Source organism: Zea mays, chromosome 4 (genome assembly GCF_902167145.1).
Source record: "Zea mays cultivar B73 chromosome 4, Zm-B73-REFERENCE-NAM-5.0, whole genome shotgun sequence".
NCBI lineage: Eukaryota > Viridiplantae > Streptophyta > Magnoliopsida > Poales > Poaceae > Zea > Zea mays.
The window spans coordinates 207472168-207490594 of NC_050099.1; the positions used below are offsets into that span (position 1 = coordinate 207472168).

At 48.0% G+C, this 18427-nt stretch overlaps 1 protein-coding gene across 24 annotated transcripts in view; it reads left to right on the forward strand.

Annotated features, from left to right (window-relative positions):
- The window catches only part of LOC100381748 (Ubiquitin carboxyl-terminal hydrolase 13), a 47563-nt gene that overhangs the window by 5368 nt on the left and 23768 nt on the right, over positions 1–18427 (forward strand). For 18 of the 24 annotated variants that reach the window (XM_008679283.3, XM_035967022.1, XM_020551632.3 and 15 more), the window contains exons 12-16: positions 1243–1321; positions 1421–1567; positions 1656–1736; positions 1824–1943; positions 2095–2217. In XM_008679283.3, the coding sequence (XP_008677505.1) occupies positions 1243–1321; positions 1421–1567; positions 1656–1736; positions 1824–1943; positions 2095–2217 (550 nt within the window). Of the gene's footprint in view, positions 1–1242; positions 1568–1655; positions 1737–1823; positions 1944–2094; positions 2218–18427 lie in introns of all 24 variants that reach the window. The other 6 variants (XM_008679280.4, XM_008679289.4, XM_035967014.1 and 3 more) reach the window with 1 other exon arrangement.

Sequence of the window (18427 nt, forward strand, 5' to 3'; positions counted from 1 at the left end):
CTGGACCTCACCGTAAGCTTGGGGTTGAGCGATTCATCGGGGAGTAAGATTTTAGTTGCGTTTGCCATGGGTAACCTTGCAAAATTTGGGCTATTGGGTTTGAGGAAGAGGTTGGGCTATTGGGCTTGGAGAGCAAATTGCCCAAAATACAAGTGTCTGGGTCCCATCCGAAGGTATAGAGGAGCAGAATATAAGAACAGGAACTTCTAAGCGACATGACCCTATCTACCGGTCCCCTCCTTCCCCATAACGCTAGATCTGCACTTCTGTGGCGCCCTTGGTCACTGTTCTTCCCTGGTGCCCTAGGTCACCGTTCTTTTGGGACACCCCAACTAAGTCTTCCTTTCTGAGGTACTGTTTTACCTATTTCCCTACGCATCCAATCCCAATCCTGCCAAATCATTCCACTGATTGTTGAGGTATGTGACAGGCCTAAAGCCTCCAACAGGTCCCAGGAACACTACATCACACACACGACCGCAAGTGTTTTGGTGACTGGAATGACTTGTCCTTTTCTGGTTTTCTCCATAGCCAATGTGAGCTATAAATCAAGCTGTGATAGGCCCTAAGAAATGCAGAATATTACCCAACTAATCAGCCTGTTACTTCCTATTGCTCCATGCTTAAATTTAGTCATTTAGCTGAAGGAAATGCTATGAACCTAGACACAGTATTATTTCCAACAGTATGCGATACTAAGGTTTCATGTGACAGGGGGAGGAGGGCAAAGTTTAATCTCCGTTCAGTATTTTTTGTTGCTACTGAAATGCTTGTCTTTGGAGATATGGCTATGAGGGGTCTCAACTCTCTTATTGCCTTGGGAGCCTGGATTCTCTGGAATCCTCGGAATCGAATTGTCTTTGATGGAATTTCCCCTAGTGTTTCCGCAGCTCTTTGTCAGGCAAGGGAGGAACAACAGTTGTGGGAAATGGCAGGAGCTAAGGGTCTCTCCTTTCTTGCCGCCACTATCAGAGTATCAGGGGCACCTAGCTGCCTGTTGTAGGGTTGTATTTGTTTATTATGGATTGTTTTCTTTTCCTTTGTTTTAAACCTCCTTAGGGGAGTTTTTTGTACTGGGGTCTATTTTGGACCCTCTTTTCCTTCTACTTAATATAATGATGCGCAGTTCTCCTGCGCTTTCGAGAAAAAAATGCTTGTCTTTTTATGTGAAAGTATTCTATACTGCATGATCTGCATATCCTTGTATACTGTCTCTGAATTTTCACCTCATGTTGCGCTCAGGTATAAATTTGATGATGAACGTGTAACAAAAGAAGATGCTAAGAAGGCTCTTGAAGAACAATATGGGGGTGATGAAGAGGTAAGTTCTATTTGTTTTTTTTTATTCAAGGATAAATTCTGTGAAGTCTACCTCATCTACTTATCACCATCGTCTATGTTTCTCTTTTGGATTAAACAGTTACCCCAAATAAACCCTGGTTTCAACAACGCTCCATTTAAATTCACGAAGTATTCAAACGCGTATATGCTTGTTTATATTCGTGAAAGTGCCAAGGAGAAAATTATGTGTACTGTTGATGAAAAAGACATTGCTGAGCATTTAAGGGTATGTACAATCTGTAGCATTCTCTCCGTTTTTTACTGTGGATTCCATTTTTTGGTGTATTTTGGTTGAGAACTGTGGATTTGTGTAGGTAAGGTTGAAAAAAGAACAAGAAGAGAAAGAACACAAAAAGAAAGAAAAAGCTGAAGCTCATCTTTATACCATAATTAAGGTCTGGATCTATGTTTCTTTCCTATTGATCTCATAATCTGTATCGAGTTTATCTTTTTTTGCATTAAATTCTCGCAAATAAATCTAGGTAGCTCGAGATGAGGATTTGAAGGAACAAATTGGAAAGGGTATATATTTTGATTTGGTGGACCATGAAAAGGTCCATAATTTCCGTATACAGAAACAAATGCCTTTTAGTTGTTTCAAGGTAACATGCTTCCAGAACCCTACACAAGTCATTTTTATGGTTGCAAATCTTTCTGTTGTAGCTTTATAATACAAATTCCATTCTTGTTATTGATATGTCGAATGGGATTCAACCTTTTTTATTTATCTTTTATTGAATAACTGTTTAATAGGAGGAAGTAGCCAAGGAATATGGCATCCCTGTTCAGTTTCAGCGCTTCTGGTTGTGGGCAAAGAGGCAAAACCATACATACCGCCCTAATCGTCCATTGACCGTTCATGAGGAAACACAATCTGTAAGTTATTTGTTCATTTGTTGGTTCAAAGTTCTGGAGCTTATATTTTATTCTGCAGATACTTTGATATACTGGTGCATAACTTTTATTTGTTTCATTTTCATGCCAATATTAGCAATAATGAAGTCGGGAACAAAATGAATGTACAAGTTGGAAATACTTATTTTAAAAGAACAGAACCAATGCTTGTATAAGGTTTAATAGTTACCGACTAGTGGCCTGGTCATGAACTAATATGCAGATTTGCCTTGTGCAATTCTCAAAAGCTATCTTTACATGATATCTATATCTGATCGATATTACTATGTCAAAGTACTAGGATTCATCTCAGACACTTTTATCAATGTTCTATAATATGTAAGACAAAGTTCTATATTGTTATCTGATGTAATATAATATGTAAGACTGTTGAAAACCCTAAACCTCTAGAACAACGAGGAGGGAAGCCCTTGGTGAAGATGTTGGCAAACGCGAGCTCGTTGGGACGTTATGGTCGCAGACATCCCCGATAGCAACACACTCATGGATGAAGTGGAGGTCGATCTTGACATGTTTTGTGCACTGATGCTGGGTGGGGTTGACGGAGAGGTAGACGACGCTGATGTTGTCGCAGTAGACCAGGGTACTTCGAGTGAGGGTGTTGTGAAGCTCCTAGAGAAGCTGGCGTAGCCAACTCACCTCAACCACTCCATTATCAATAGCTCGGTACTCAGCCTCAACATTGGAGTGGGAGACCACAGTCTGATGCTTGGAGGATCAAGAGATGAGGTTGCCCCCAAGAAACATCGCATACCCGGAGGTAGACCGGTGGGTGTCCGGGCACCCGACCCAATCAGTGTCGGTGTAGACGATTAACCAAGGTTTTAAAGTCAGCTAGTCGACTCTAGTCACCTGAGCACCGATAAGGTGACTAATCGCGATTAGACATCAATTTGCTCGATTAGTCGAGCCTAGTCGACTCCTAGTCGTCCTATAGTCGTTCACCTGTAATAGGACCATATGTCTGTGTGTGTATATATATCAATAATATATATATATATATATATATATATATATATATATATATATATATATATATATATATATATATATATATATATATATATATATATATATATATATATATATAGCTGTAGCTGCCTAGCTGGACTGCATGAACTGTACTAGTGCCACTGCCATCGTTCTAGGGCTGGGGCAACACAGATTCTAGGAAGGTGACTTCAACATTATTACGTCGCCTCCTATTCTCATATGTAGTGGCACAACAATCAAGTGAAGCACAACTCAAGAGGAGGCCAAGGCGGGCACAATATTGCTCAATTAGTGAACAAAGAACAATGAACAACCAAAATATCATAACAATTACCGTCTGAAGAGGTCCTCATCTCAATCTCTGTATTCTAAACAGAGGAGTGGTCGCCTACTCGCCTGTTCAGTCGCTGAATAGACAACAGAGGAGGACGAGAGCGCGCTGAAGGGGGGACTCTGCAGACTACAACCGCCGCGAGATGGAGGGAGCGTAGCTGCTGCTCGAGTAGAGGGCCACCAAAGCACAACAGGGCAGCATGAGAGGAGAGCGGCGACGATGGGTAAGGGGCGGCGACTCTAGAGAAGGGGTGGCTGAGCTGGGGAAGAGCGCACGCGCAACAGTGCGTACCGTATTGGTACAAGCAGGGGTATAGGGCAAAACAACATTTGTGTTGTGTACAGATGGTGGGCCGACCCACATAATAGAGGCCGGATTAGTGGCCCAAAACATGCATAACTAGTCGACCATAACCTCTAATCGGACAACTAATCGCGATTAGTCGGCGACTAGGACGACTAATCACTATCTAGTCGCTCTAGTCGAGTCGGAGACCCTAATCGAGCTCGGACTAGCAATAAGGCCGACTAATCGCGATTAGTCGGACGATTTTAAAACCTTGCGATTAACTCATGGGTGGAGGAGCGCTGAAGGTGCGGGCCGTAGTCGACATTGCCCCGAGCCCTCGAAGATACCGAAGAATCCGCTTAACCGCACTGAAGTGTGGCTCATAGGGACCATGCATATAAAGGCAAACATGCTGAACGACATATGCGATGTCTGGCCTAGTGACTGAGATATTGGAGAGCACCGGCGAGGCTGCGGTTGGCAGCGGGGTTGTTGATAGGAGCGCCATCGCCAGAGAGATTGGCCTGCATGTCGATCAGGGTCACGCAGGGCTTGCAGTCCAGCATGCTAGCCCGCACGAGGACGTCCAAGGTGTATTACCGTTGCTGGAGGAAGAGGCCCTCGGAGCGAGGCTCAACGACAATCCCCAGAAAATGAAGGGGCCCAAATCTTTCATGGTGAACTCATGCTGAAGAGCGGTGATGATCTGGTGCAGTAGAGCCGAAGAGGATGAAGAGGAGTTTATGAGCACGATGTCATCAACATAGAGGAGCAGGTACACAGTGTCAATGCGCCTCACCGGTAAATGGACAGAGATGTGTCCGGCTTGGCCTCAACAAAACCAGGGAGAGCAGATATGTGACGAAGCGGTTGTACCAAGCACAAGGGGCTTGCTTCAAACCATAGAGGGACTTGTTGAGCTTGCATACCATATCGGGGTTACCAAGATCAACAAAGCTAGTAGGTTGACTGCACTAGACAATCTCAGTGAAGAAAGGCATTCTTGACATCTAGTTGATGAACTGTCCAAGAACGGGAGAGTGCCAAGGTGAGGATGGTACAATCAGTCAATGTTTTCAAGTCGTTCGATTAATCGCGATTAATCGTCCATGTCAGTTTGGACCAATTGCGATTAATATCCAAGTCGTCCGACTAATTGTGATTAATCATGATTAATCGTCCAAGTCAGTCAGCTAGAATGACCAGCAAGTCGTCCGACCTGTAAATATTGCAGACAATAGTAGGCTTCAGGGCGGTACTGAACGTCTCATTGTAGTCAACACAAGGGCGCTGTGTAAACCCCTAGAGAACCCAACATGCCTTGTACCATTTAGAGAGCCATCCGCCTTCTGCTTATTGGTCCAGATCCACTTGCTAGTCACCACATTGCCATTTAGGGAACGAGACACCAGATCCCAGATGTGATTGGCAAAGGAGGGCCTGATACTTTTCCTCCATAGCACAACACCAATGATGATTGACAAGGACGCTATGGACGGAAGACGACATGGGAGAGATCGACAGTGAGGTGGTTGCAGAGAGGATGAAGCAATCAACAGGGCGAAGGACCCCAGCAGCCTGGCGAGTCACCATCAGGTGGATGTGTCGAGGGTTGTGATGAAGGGGGGATGATACACTGTCAGCTCGTCGTGAGAGCTTGGCGGTGTACCCACCCAGGCACATTGCTGCTATACATGCACATGTTGGGCATAGTGACGAGGAACTGACACAGGCGAGGGCACCAGAGAGTATTAGACTAAAATCCTAACCAGGGTTGGGTGATGCATTTATAATAGAGTTGTTGGGCCTAAGCCCATTGCACAAGATCCCATGACAACACAGTAAACACCCCCCCGCAGTCGAAATTCTAGCCACAACAGATGTTGAGACTAGTCCGAAACTCCGCAAACTTTGTGCGCTGATGTTGGACGGGGTTGGTGGAGAGGTACATGGCGCTGACGTTGTCACAATAGACAAGGGTGCTCCTTGTCAGCAGACTGTGCAGCTCCTAGAGCAGCTAACGAAGCCACGTCGCCTCGGCGACGCCATTAGCCACAACGCGGTACCCGACCTTGGTGCTGGAGCGGAAGACGACTGGCTACCGTTTCGAAGACCAGGAGACAAGGCTGTCGCCAAGGAACACGACGAAGCCGGATGTGGACCGACGTGTGTCGGGACAACCGAACCAATCGACGTCGGTGTAGACGGCGAGGTCGGTGGTTGCAGATCGTCGAAGAAGGCCGAAGTCGGTGGTGCTGTGGAGGTACCGCATGATCCGCTTCATAGTGGTGAGATGTGGCTCCCACGGGGCGTGCATATGGAGGCACACCTGTTGGACAACGTAGGCGATGTCGGGGTGGGTGAAGACGAGATTTCTTTGGAGAGGCCAGGATAAGACAAATGGGGGAAGTTGTCTTGTGGCATGGGAGAAGGTGCAGAGACCCTTGGAATATGGTGGTCTAGGTGTTCTGAACCTTGAGAAGCTGGGATGGGCTTTGAAAATCCGCTGGCTTTGGGCGCAGAAAACGGACCGGCCTCGGCCTTGGGATGGTTTCCATCTTGAGGCTCCCAGAAATGCTAAGGCTTTATCCAATAGATCAGTAATCTCAATTGTCGGCAATGGAGAAAGAACTATGTTCCGGAAAGACAGGTGGCTGAATGGGAAAGTTATTGCTGAAATTGCCCCCAATCTGCTTCAGATCATACCAAGGAGAGTGGCTAATAGAAGAACAGTAGCAGCTGCACTAAATAATAGGCAATGGGTGGCTGACATTAGAGGGGAATTAACAGTTCAAGTGCTGGAAGAATACATCCAGATATGGGATCAAGTAGAGGGGATCATCCTGCAACAAGGTGTGCCTGACATGCATAAGTGGAATTTAACTCAGTCTGGAGAGTATAGTAGCAAGTCTGCTTATGCTGCGTTCTTTTTTTGGTTCCATACGTTTTGCACCTTGGAAGAGTTGGGCTCCACTACGCTGCAAATTCTTCATCTGGCTGATATTCAAAAACCGCTGCTGGACAGCAGATAGGCTAGCTAAAAGGGGGCTATCTCATCCTAAGACCTGTCCTCTTTGTGATCAGGAAGAAGAAACCATCCATCACCTTTTAGTGGGTTGTGTCTTCTCAAGACAGCTCTGGTCACACATTTTCTTGGCACTAAGATTACCGGATTTGGTACCTACGATGGCTGAATCGACACTCCCAAAGTGGTGGAGAAAAGTAGCTAGACTTGTTCCAAAAGAAAGGCGAAAGGGGCTGAATTCGTTAAACATTTTAACGGCCTGGGAGATTTGGAAGCATAGAAATTCATGTGTTTTTGAACTTGCAAGGCCTTGCATTCCCGACATCCTTAGACAAATCATGGAGGAATGCAGGATATGGTGATGGGCTGGTGCTTCAAATCTGCAAGATTTTATTATTTGGTCGTTGTCCAGGACGAGATGACCTTCACCAAATTAGTTTGCCTTTGCCTTATCTTTTGGTCATGTTTTAGAACTGGTTTGTACAATTAGGGTGCTGTGTGAGTGGGTGTGGGTCTTGTAAGTCTGGCCTTAGTTGGACAAATTTGGCTCTTTCCTTAATGAAATGACACGCAGATCTCCTGCGTTGTTCGAAAAAAGACGAGGTACTGCAGGGCCCCGACGAGACACCGATAGCTGGTCGGATTAGCCACCGGAGGCCATCATCGGAGGAGACCATGCCCTGAGTGTCCACTGGAGTCGTGCAGGGCTTACAATCAGCCACGCCAGCGCGCTCGAGGATGTCGACAGTGTACCGACGCTGGTTGAGGAATAGGTCGTGGGGCCTGCGCTCAACGGTGAACCCCAAGAAGTGGTGCAGCTCACCTAGGTCCTTCATTGCGAACTCCTGCTAGAGAGAGGAGATGATGCGCCACAGGAGGTCCCGGAGGAGGCCGTGAGGACGATGCCATCGACATAGAGGAGGTACGCATTATCTAGGTCGTGTCGGAAGACGAACAAGGAGGTGTCCGCTTGGCCTCGACAAAACATTGTGAAAGCAAGAAGGTGGCAAAACGACAGTACCAAGTTCGGGGTACTTGCTTGAGGCCGTAGAGGACCGATTGAGCTTGCAAACAATGTCGAGGTGAGCCGGGTCCACAAAGTTGATCGACTGAGAGCAGTACACCATCTCTGTTAGAGTGCCATGAATGAAGACATTCTTGACATCGAGCTGATGCACTGGCCAGGCCCGTGAGAGAGCCAGAATAGTTCTGATGGTACCATGCTTCACCACGGGGTTGAAGATCTCATCATAGTCCACCCCGGGACGCTGAGTGATTCCCCGCAGGACCCAACGAGCCTTGCACCGATCTAGGGAGCTATTTGCCTTCAGCTTGTGCTTGAAGATTCATTTCCCAGTGACCACATTGGTGCCAAAGGGGCGTGACACCAGATCCTAGGTATGGCTTGCCTGCAAGGCCTCGTTCTCCTCCTGATGAGAACATAATCCGCTCAGATATGACCAGGTCAATGGCTCCTGCTGCGAAGGTGAAACTCTTCCACATTATGACTACCTTCGATATATTTGAAGAATTGATATTGCACCATAAAGTGTTATACTTTTATTTGTAGAACTTCTTACATGGATCAAGCGATGTGTTAAGTGTACAAGGAAGCCATTGAGGAACAAAGAAGTTGATTGGGGACCAAGTAATGATATTTCCAACATCCCCAATCAGGCAACCACATCATCAGATTTGACCCCATTCCTGGGTGAGGAGTACATGCTAGAGTCGAGGACGACTCTATTGCAAGAAGGGGAGGATGATGAGGACATCGTTGCCATTGATACAACCACAACGACAACCCTTCACAAGTTATTACTAAGCAACGACATGCGCACGTGCACATAAACTTAATTATCAGGTGTTTGGGAGTTGAACCATATTGGAGTGGAGAAGGCAACAAGACAATAAAAACTGTTGGACCCGACGGGATTTCGTAACTACAACAAGCACAAGATTAAATGGAGCATAACTTTCAACTCCCAAGGCCATTTAATGCAAATAAGTACTTGTTGGAAAGGTCTCTCCATCTACTTTCTAGTTGATCAAGAATCAATGAGAGAATACACACTAAGCGTCCAGGAACTGCCGAGTGAACTCCTGCTCTACCCAAGTCAATTTTGTAACTGCAACATGCACCAGATTAAATGGAGCATATCTTTCGACTCCCAAGGTTGTTAAATGCAAATAAGTACTTGTTCAAAAGCCTTTGCCTTGAGCGACATGTACGCCGTCTCCTGATAACTACGATTTGGGGTGGAGGTCGACGTTGTGCTATCCGACTGCAACAACCACAAGGGTGCTGCGCCTTAGCGATAGTTACACCGGCTCCTGTTGTTGCTGTTCTTGCCGTGCCAAGAACAACCTTGAACCTGCTAGCAATCGAGAACAAGCAAGAACAAGATAACAAGTAGATACTCACGGATCTGTTGAAGTTGGGGTTCTGTTTCAAGTAACCGGGTGGTCTAGCCGACACACGCGTTTACAAGGAAGTAGCAAAGGCTAAACTTACATCAACAAAAACTCAAGTTCTTTGGTGGCTGCTAGTTCCTTAAATAGAGGAATAGAAAGAAGTTATGGTGGAGAACGTAGCTCTCTGGACGCCTCGTTTGGTATCTCTCATTGATTCTTGATCCACTAGAAAGTATACGAAGTGAGCTTTTGAACAAGTACTTATTTGCATTTGACGGCGAGCGCCAGTTGGGGTCGGCGAGCGCACTACGGACATATGACGGCTCGAGGAGAGCGGCAGAGAGGATGCCGAGAGGACTAGACGGTCAACAGACTAGAGGACACCAGCGACCCGTCGCGTATCCATCGGGTGGACGTGCTCGGGGTCCCGACGGAGGGCAACGAGGTGATACACCGGCGGCTCCGTGTGGGAGAAAGCCGGGGCAGCATCTCAGCCACGTCACAGGTAGACGTGGACAAGGTCCGCGAAGCACGACGAAGAGGCCACGTCGGCGGACACTGGATCTGCAGAGGGCGCTGGGGCCACACGAGAGACATTGGGGCCACACATGGCAACACAGGGGACGTTGGGGTCGCGCGTGGTGACGCGGGCGCGGAAGAGGCCGGGGTTCGCGCATGGCAGCACAGGAGATGACGGGGCTACGCGTGACAGCGTGGGAGAAACCGTGGCAACGCGTGGTGGCGCAGGAGGCGTTGAGGTGGAGGGGGGCGTGCATGGCAGACAACAGAGTTCGCCTCGAGGAGGGCATCATACTTTAAGGAGGCAACAGAAGGAGACACAGAGAAAGGAAAGTCAGACTCGCCGAAGACGACGTGACGAGAGACGAGAACTCTGTGAGTGGAGAGGTCCAAGCACCAGTACCCCTTGTGATCAGGGGAGTACCCAAGGAAGACAATGAGTGGAACAGGGTGCAGCTTGTGAGGGCAGTGCAGAAAGATTAGGGTAGCAAGCGCACCCGAACACACGAAGGTGATCATAGGAGGGGGAGGTGCCAAAGAGAGCAAATTAGGGGGTAGGGTGAGGAACCGCCTTGGCGGGAGTCGGTTGAGCAGACAGGTAGCAGCAGCCCAGTAGCGAGCGGGAAGGGAGGCCTAGAACATCAAAGATCACATGACATTGTTCGCGGTGCGAATCATGCGCTCAACGGCTCAATCATACCGTTCTGAGAAGAAGTGTATGGGCACGACATCCTCAGCTGAGTGCCGTGGGAGAGGAAGAAGGCACGGGACGTGGAGTTGTCAAACTCCCGCCCGTTGTCACACTGGACAGCCCGGACAATGCGTCCAAACTGAGTGGAAACCCAAGCCAAGAAGTGAGAAAGGGTGGGGAACAGATCAAACTTCAAGCACAAGGGAAAAGTCCACAAATAATGAGAGTAATCATCCAGAATGAGCAGATAATATTTATTGCCAGAAATGTTGAGTACAAAAATCCCTGTGACTCTAGATGATGAGGAAGAAAAAGGGAGAGGAGGAAGAAAAAGGGAGTCTAACATGTTTTTTTTTCTCGAACACGCAGGAGAGCTGCGTATCATTATATTAAAAGAAGAAATAAACAAGGTCTAAAATAGATCTGGGTACAACTGATGCCTTACGGCGTCCTGAACGAAACTAGCATAGACTGACTCATCTATAAAACTCTAGGCTACATGAGAGAGGGAGGCAACAAGGGATGTCAACCCCTTGGCCCCGACAGTCTCCCACAGACGGCGCTCATCCCCCACATGGATTAGGAAATTAGCAACATTAGGGGAAAGACCATCAAAGATGCATCTGTTCCGGTGCTTCCACAAAATCCAAGCGCCCAGCATAATGAGGGAGTTTAGGCCATCTCTGAAGGACCCCTGAATAGCTTCATTTGCTTGATGCCACCACTCCATAAAATTAATATCCGTTGGTTGGGGGGCCAAACCCTGCAGCCCGAATTGCCTTAGAAGGAGGAACCAACATTCTCTTGAGAAAACGCAATTCACAAGCAGATGGTCAATTGTCTCCCTCTCCTGCTCACATAAAGGACATTTTTCTGGATGATCCAGCCCCCGCTTCTCAAGTCTATCTGCTGTTCAACATTTCTTGTGAGCCACCAGCCACAAGAAGAATCGACATTTGGGCGGAGCCCAAGTTTTCCAAATCCGCTCAAAAGGTTCAAACTCCACAAGTCCACAGATCCAATGAAGAGCCCCTCATAAGCGGCTTTAGTCGAATATTTGCCATTAGCAGCCAACCGAAAAATATGTTTGTCCTCCTTATGGGGGTCCAGATCAACATGTGCCACCAAATCCCAAATACGCAGGAAGTCTGCAAGTGCACCAACAGATAAACTCCCATGAATATCATTAATCCAGCCATTATCCTCGATCGCCTCCTGAACTGTCCTTTTGTTAATCAGCTTCTTAGGAATGGTCTCAATAAGTCGGGGAGCGATATCCCCAATCCGTTGCCCACCCAACCATCGATCACTCCAGAAAAGGGTAGAAGCTCCATTTCCAATCTCAGAATACAAGGCTACTTGTAGAAACTCTCGAATTTTTTTTGGGGTATGCAAAGGCAGGGATGCCCAGGTCCGACCTGGCTCAGTTTTTTGCAGCCAAGCCCAACGCATTTTAAGGGCCCAACTCAGTTCAGTGATGCTGAAAATACCCAATCCACCAAGCTCTCGAGGTCTGCACACACTGCCCCAGGCCACTGCACAATGGCCACCCATGGCATTTTTACGACCACGCCAAAGGAACCCTCTTCGAATTTTATCAATGTCCTTCAAAGTAGTAGAAGGCAAGTCTACAGCCATAACACTATAAATCAGCACCCCTGTCAAAACAGATTGCACCAATACACTTCTTCCTGCTTTAGTCAACAAATCAGGTTTCCATCGAGGTAGTTGATTAGCTATTTTATCCACAATGGGCTGCACCTGCTCCCTTCTTAATTTATGTAACGACAGGGGCAGCCCAAGGTACTTGCAAGGAAAGCTAGATATCTCACAGGGCCAAAACTGTTGAATAATCTCTAAATTGTCTTCATGGCATCTGATGGGGTAGACACTAGATTTCTGATTATTATTATATAAACCAGAAGCCTCACCAAAAAGCTGAAGGATGTCTGAAACCATAGTCATGTCCTCTGCCACGGGATTAATAAAAAAGAACCACATCATCAGCATAAAGAGAAACCCGGTGTTGAAGCTGCCTAGTAGAAAGAGGTTGTAATAAACCTTCCTCATCTGCTTTAGAGACAAGTTGACCAAGCACATCCATGACAAGCACAAACAACATCGGAGAAAGAGGATCCCCCTGTCGCAGCCCTCTTCTATGAGAAATTATGCTTCCCGGATGACCATTAACTAACACTCGAGTAGAGGAAGTGAGAAGCAGCCCTGAAATGATATCTCTCCAGATCTGCCCAAACCCTAGATTCTGCATGACCTCAATAAGGAAGGGCCAGGAAACCGAATCAAAAGCTTTAGTAATATCCAGCTTGAGCATCAGGCAAGGATGCCTTTGTTGATGAAGTAATTTAGCCGTCTGCTGAACCAACATGAAATTATCCTGGATAAAGCGACCCTTAATGAAGGCATTTTGGTTTGGAGAGACCAAATCGTTGAGCCTTGAAGCCAATCGAGAAGCCAATATCTTTGTGATTAGTTTTGCAAAGCTGTGAACAAGGCTGATAGGTCTAAAATCTTTGACTTGATCAGCATTATCTTTCTTTGGGATTAGAGTGATAAAAGCAGAATTCAGCTTATGAAAATTATCAAATTTTCTGTTCCAAATCGCAATCACCGCAGCCATAAGATCCTCTTTAATAATGGACCAGCAAATTTTGTAAAATCTACCAGTAAATCCATCCGGTCCAGGAGATTTATCAGAGGACAGAGAATTTATAGCATTGCACACTTCTTGCTCAGTAATGGGGCTGTCCAACTCGATCAAATTTGGAGATGGAGTGCCAGCAGCTTCCAGAGCCTCAAGGTTAATCGAAATATTTCTGTCTTTACTAGCCCCAATTAAATCAAAGTAAAACTGATCCACTGCTACAGCTATGTCGTTATGAGCAGTAAGGACTTGATTTCCAACAGTAAGCTTGGATACACTATTTTTCTTCTTTCTGTACCGTGCAAAGGAATGGAACAACTTAGAATTTGCATCTCCTTCCTTGAGCCAAGAAATTCTTGATCTAAGGCGGGCAATGGTACGCTTGGTTGAGGCCAAAGCCAGAGCGAGCTTCTTCAGTTTACTTAACAGCCACCTTTCCAACACAGACAGAATACGACCATCCTGCGCAATCTCAAGTTGATGGATCAAATCTCTAGCAAGATGCAGTTGAGTCTCAATGTGCCCCACCTTCTTGCTGCTCCATCCTTGAAGGGCTTTGGCTGTCCCTTTGAGTTTTAAATCAAAAGTGGAGAAGGGGCAGTGGCCAACAGGAACCGAATTCCAGGCGTTGTGCACCACATCGTGGAACCCTTCAATTTTCGTCCAGAATGATTCAAAATGGAAGCGCCTTTTAACACCTTTGCAATCTTTGAGACCCAATAATAAAGGACAGTGATCAGAATCTTCAGAAGCCGCACTTTGTAACACTGCACCAGGAAACAGCTCCTCCCAATCAATAGAGCACATGACTCTATCAAGTTTGACAAGAGTAGGCTGATTCTGCTGATTAGACCAAGTAAACTTGCGCCCATGGAGTGGAATTTCTTTAAGAGCGAGATCATCTACCAATTTTTTGAATCGACCCATCATAGCCCGATTAATATGCGAGTTGTTTTTATCCTCGGCATGCAAAATGAGATTGAAATCCCCAGTAATCATCCAAGGACCCTGACAAGCTGCTCTAATATGTCTCAGCTCTTGCAGAAATTCAATCTTGGCATCATTAGATTGAGGTCCATACACACAAGTAAGCCACCACTGGTGTCCCTCCACTGAACAAAACTGCACAGAAATACTATGGATGTCTGTCCTGGTAGCTCCAGTTATCCCCAAGTGTCGTCTCCAAGCAATAAGGATTCCACCCCTCGAACCATTAGAAGGCAGGGCCAATGAACCGGTAAAATCAGACCCCAACATAGAGAGGAGAGCACGCGGAGAAGGTTGTGCCATCTTAGTTTCTTGAAGACAGATTATATCCGCTCCATAACAATTAAGGAGCTCACGAACAGAATTCTGTCGAGCTAGAGAATTAAGACCTCTAACATTCCAAACAATTATTTTTTCCGGATCCATGTAGAAACAATGAGAGGTAAATCGACAAACAATAACAGCAACATCGCCAGCTAAAAAAAGCTTGCTGCGGTAATATCCCCAGTCCCAGTTATATATTCTAAATTATCTAGGACAGACCACCCAAAAAGGGCAGCAAGAGCCTGCACATGACTACGAGAAAGAGTATTCTTGAAGAGCTTGGCGTAGTCGTCTAAAGCTTGACGGCTGAATCCTTCATTGTCCTCAATAATATTTAGAGCCACCATAGCTTGTTTCTTAGATCTTTTTCCCCAATCCTGGATTTTAAATTCAACTCCAACCCCCGCCACACGTCGGCTGCGTCTTGGAACTGCTAGGGGGATAGAGGACTGACGTCTGACAGATTTTGGGATTGGTAATACGCGTGTGATCTGGTTTGACAATCTGCTGATGAATTGCTCTTGAGCACAAATCTCCACAGAATCTTGTGTTGTTGCTGGAGGGTCCTCAGATGGAGCAGCCAACTCAGCATGTGTTGTTGCTGAAATGTCCTCCTCAGATGGAGCAGCCAACTCAGCATCAACGTCTAAGGCATTAGCCTCCGACGGAGCCGCGTGTGCTGCTGCCACATCAGACAGGGAGGAAGTTAATGTTCTAGACGGAGTTGCCAACACAGCGTCAACATCTGAAACAGGATACTCAGATGGATCTGTGTCAGCAGCTGCCACGTCTGTAGGGGATGGAGGAAGCACAGTGACAAAATTGGGAGTTCCAGCTTCCTCCAGGTTTAGGACATTCTTGAATCTTTGACGAAAATAAACTTTCAGCTGCTTCGCCTTCACTGGTGAATCAAGAACCCTGTCATCAGTCATCTCTACCAGCCTAGGAGACAAGGTCCCCCCATCAGATTCCAAAGTTCTCCTCAAATCTGAAACTGCCACCCCGGAGCTAATGCTCCGCTGCTGCATGTTCTCATCTCTTGGGCCCAAACGCTCATGAACTGAGAGACGTCCCGAATGACGATGTTCTCCCCTTCTCCCACTCGAATGGGGAGGTCTTGCAAAAGGAGGGGATCCCTGCTGCACGTGACCAGAACCATCCCCGCCCGAAGTAATAGCATGAAGCTTAGGATCGGATCCATCCCTCCGTGGGGCAGACGAGAATGTGATGCAGATTGGATACATCAGCGTTCTCCTGCCAGAAGACATCCCATCAACGGCAAAGGGAGGTTCGACGATCCAAAGCTCCCTTGAAGCAGGCACCAAGGACGGGTCTAAACACCAAGCAGAACACCGGTAAACAGCCACATCCTTTAGCTCCAGGGTGTCAGGGTGAACCTGGTGAACACTAGCAAAGGGATTAAGCAATTGTTCCACAGTTATGGTTTCCCATGCATGGATGGGGATACCCTGAAGCTCTAAGTCCAACAAGACAGGTAACACAGCACCCCTGGAGTTCAGAAACCGGGACCATTTCCTGCAGGTGATTGTGAACGTGGCTGCCCTGAGAAAAGGCCAATTGCCCACCAGCCTCTCCACCATGTCACAACCAGGTAGAAAGAGAATGAAACTTGACTGGGAATATTGCCGAATTATCAGTGTCCCCTCATCCAGCTCCAGCCTAGGAGCAATTAACTCAACAATCTCTTCAACCGGTACTTTCTCACGATCGCTGATAACAGTAATCACCACTGCCTTCTGTAGATCATCCTCAGCTCTGGTCATCTGCTGACTCCATCTCAAGATGCAAGGTTTATCATCTTCAGCAGGCGACACCGATCCAGCGGGGCGCTTATCCAAATCAGAAATCGGTTTGGTTCTACGCCGTCTCTTGCGAATCCGCTGTCTTTTTGATTGGACACCGACAACATCATGTGAAATCAAGCCTCCGTCGTCGCCCTCCATTGTTGATGGTTCCTAGTGTCGAACAACAATACCTGAATCTCTAGGAGGATGTTGATTGTCTTTCCTTCTCCACACCAGTCTCTTCTTCTTTACCTTGATCACAGAGGTTGCTGAAGACGAAGAGAGCCTCCTCCAGACCGAGAGCCGTGTCTCAGGTCGAGGCTGCTCCCTTAGTCTGTCTCCACTGGTCGTACTTGGCTCCAGAAGATTGATCCTCCTCCAAACCGAGATCTTAGTCTCAGGTCGAGAGGCAGCACTATTATTTACCACCACCTTCACAGCCTCAAGCCTCACCGGCCTCTTAAGTAGACTGCAATCAAAGGAGCGATGCCCCTGCTTCCGGCACCGAAAACACCTCGTCTTCTGCGTACACTGGAAGGCGAAGTGATCTTGAGAGAGGCAGTTAAAGCACCTGCCAGCCAGGTCCTCTGGGACGGGCCGTCTCTGACGCTGCCGCTCCATCTTCAATCGGCGTCGCTTTGACTGCTTGGATTCCACCAACTGCCATCCATCGACTAGCTGCTCTGGCTTCTCTGTGTTCCGAACAACATGAGCTATGCCCGTCGACGACACACACCTCTTCCGGACGCCGGAATCGCATCTCTCCCGGATGCAGACAGGTCGCGCCACAGGAGCAGGAGCCGTACCCATCCGGCCAGCCGCAACCACTTCACAGAACGACTTGGACGTAAGCATTTTCCAGGGTACGGAATCGGAGTCTGCCGATCATGGGGAGGCATCCCGCCACCGCTCAAAACGGGAGCGCCCGCCCGACCTAGAAGGCGACGCCTGCCCCGACGCCGGCAGGTGCACGGTGGCCGCCGGGCCCGGAGTGGACGCCGACGTGGTTTGTGGGAGAAACAAAGCGTCGGGGGGAGGGGAGGGGGCGGGAGCAGGGGAGGGGAGCGGAACCGCCATCCTCGCTATTGCCGTCCAATGTACTTCATTGAAACTTTTGTTTGTCCAGAGTCTAACATGTCAACCTAACTGACAGGCATGACATAAATGCTCAAAAGAACCCCGACCACAAGAGATGATAGAACTGCTAGACAACTTCGACATCACATTACGCTTGGGATGGCCGAGGCGGCGATGCAAAGTGAAGGACGTAGCAGCGGTCAAGGCATGCGAGGTGGAGGTCGAGGAAGCGGAAGGGTGTACAACGACCCGGAGCTGTTATAGCGAGAGAAGGGTCCTGGTAGCAAGATCCTTCACAGAAAAGCCAAAGGGGTCAAACTTCATAGGACAAGAGTTACCAGTGGTGAATTGACGGACGAAGAGAAGACTCTGAATAATGTTAGGAGCAACAACCAACAAGAACGTTCTTGAGGCGGAAGGGGTCGGGAAGAATCACATCACCTACTGAGGTGATAGCGAGGACCGACCCATCGCCGATGACTATGGAGGAAGGAAGAGAGGGTTGAGGAGGAAGGGTGGTGGATAAAGTATCGGCGTTAGGGGTGGTGTGGTAGGAGGCACCAGAGTCAGCAACCCAGTCCAAGATTGAGGTGGGCGGAGCCAAGGTCATCGTGCTGAAGGACATAGCAAGGGACTGCTGTCCCACCTAGCCACCTCATGGGCCCCACGAAGGCACAAGAGAGGAGGGCGAGGGAGGTAGTAGGCCCGACTGGAGCTAAGGTGGGGGCCGAATGCGTCGGTATCGCTAACAAGGGCAGAGTAGCATAGAAGGCCGACTGTGGCGCGGTCGAACGCGATGACGGAGGGCTCGCAGGCGGTCTAGGCCACATGGAGATGGAGCCGGTCCACGGGTTGTAGAATGACGCCCACAAGTCGCCGCCATAGGTTGCTGGCGGACCACCCGGGCCACTGCCGCGACCGCCCTGGCGACGACGTCGAGCACCACCGGTGTTGGTAGTCAGACGGGGAGTGTCAGATGACGATGGAGGAGCGCTCAGACAGGAGGGCACACCCCTGGAGGAGTAGGAGGGGCTCGCTAGGCCTGCCCGCG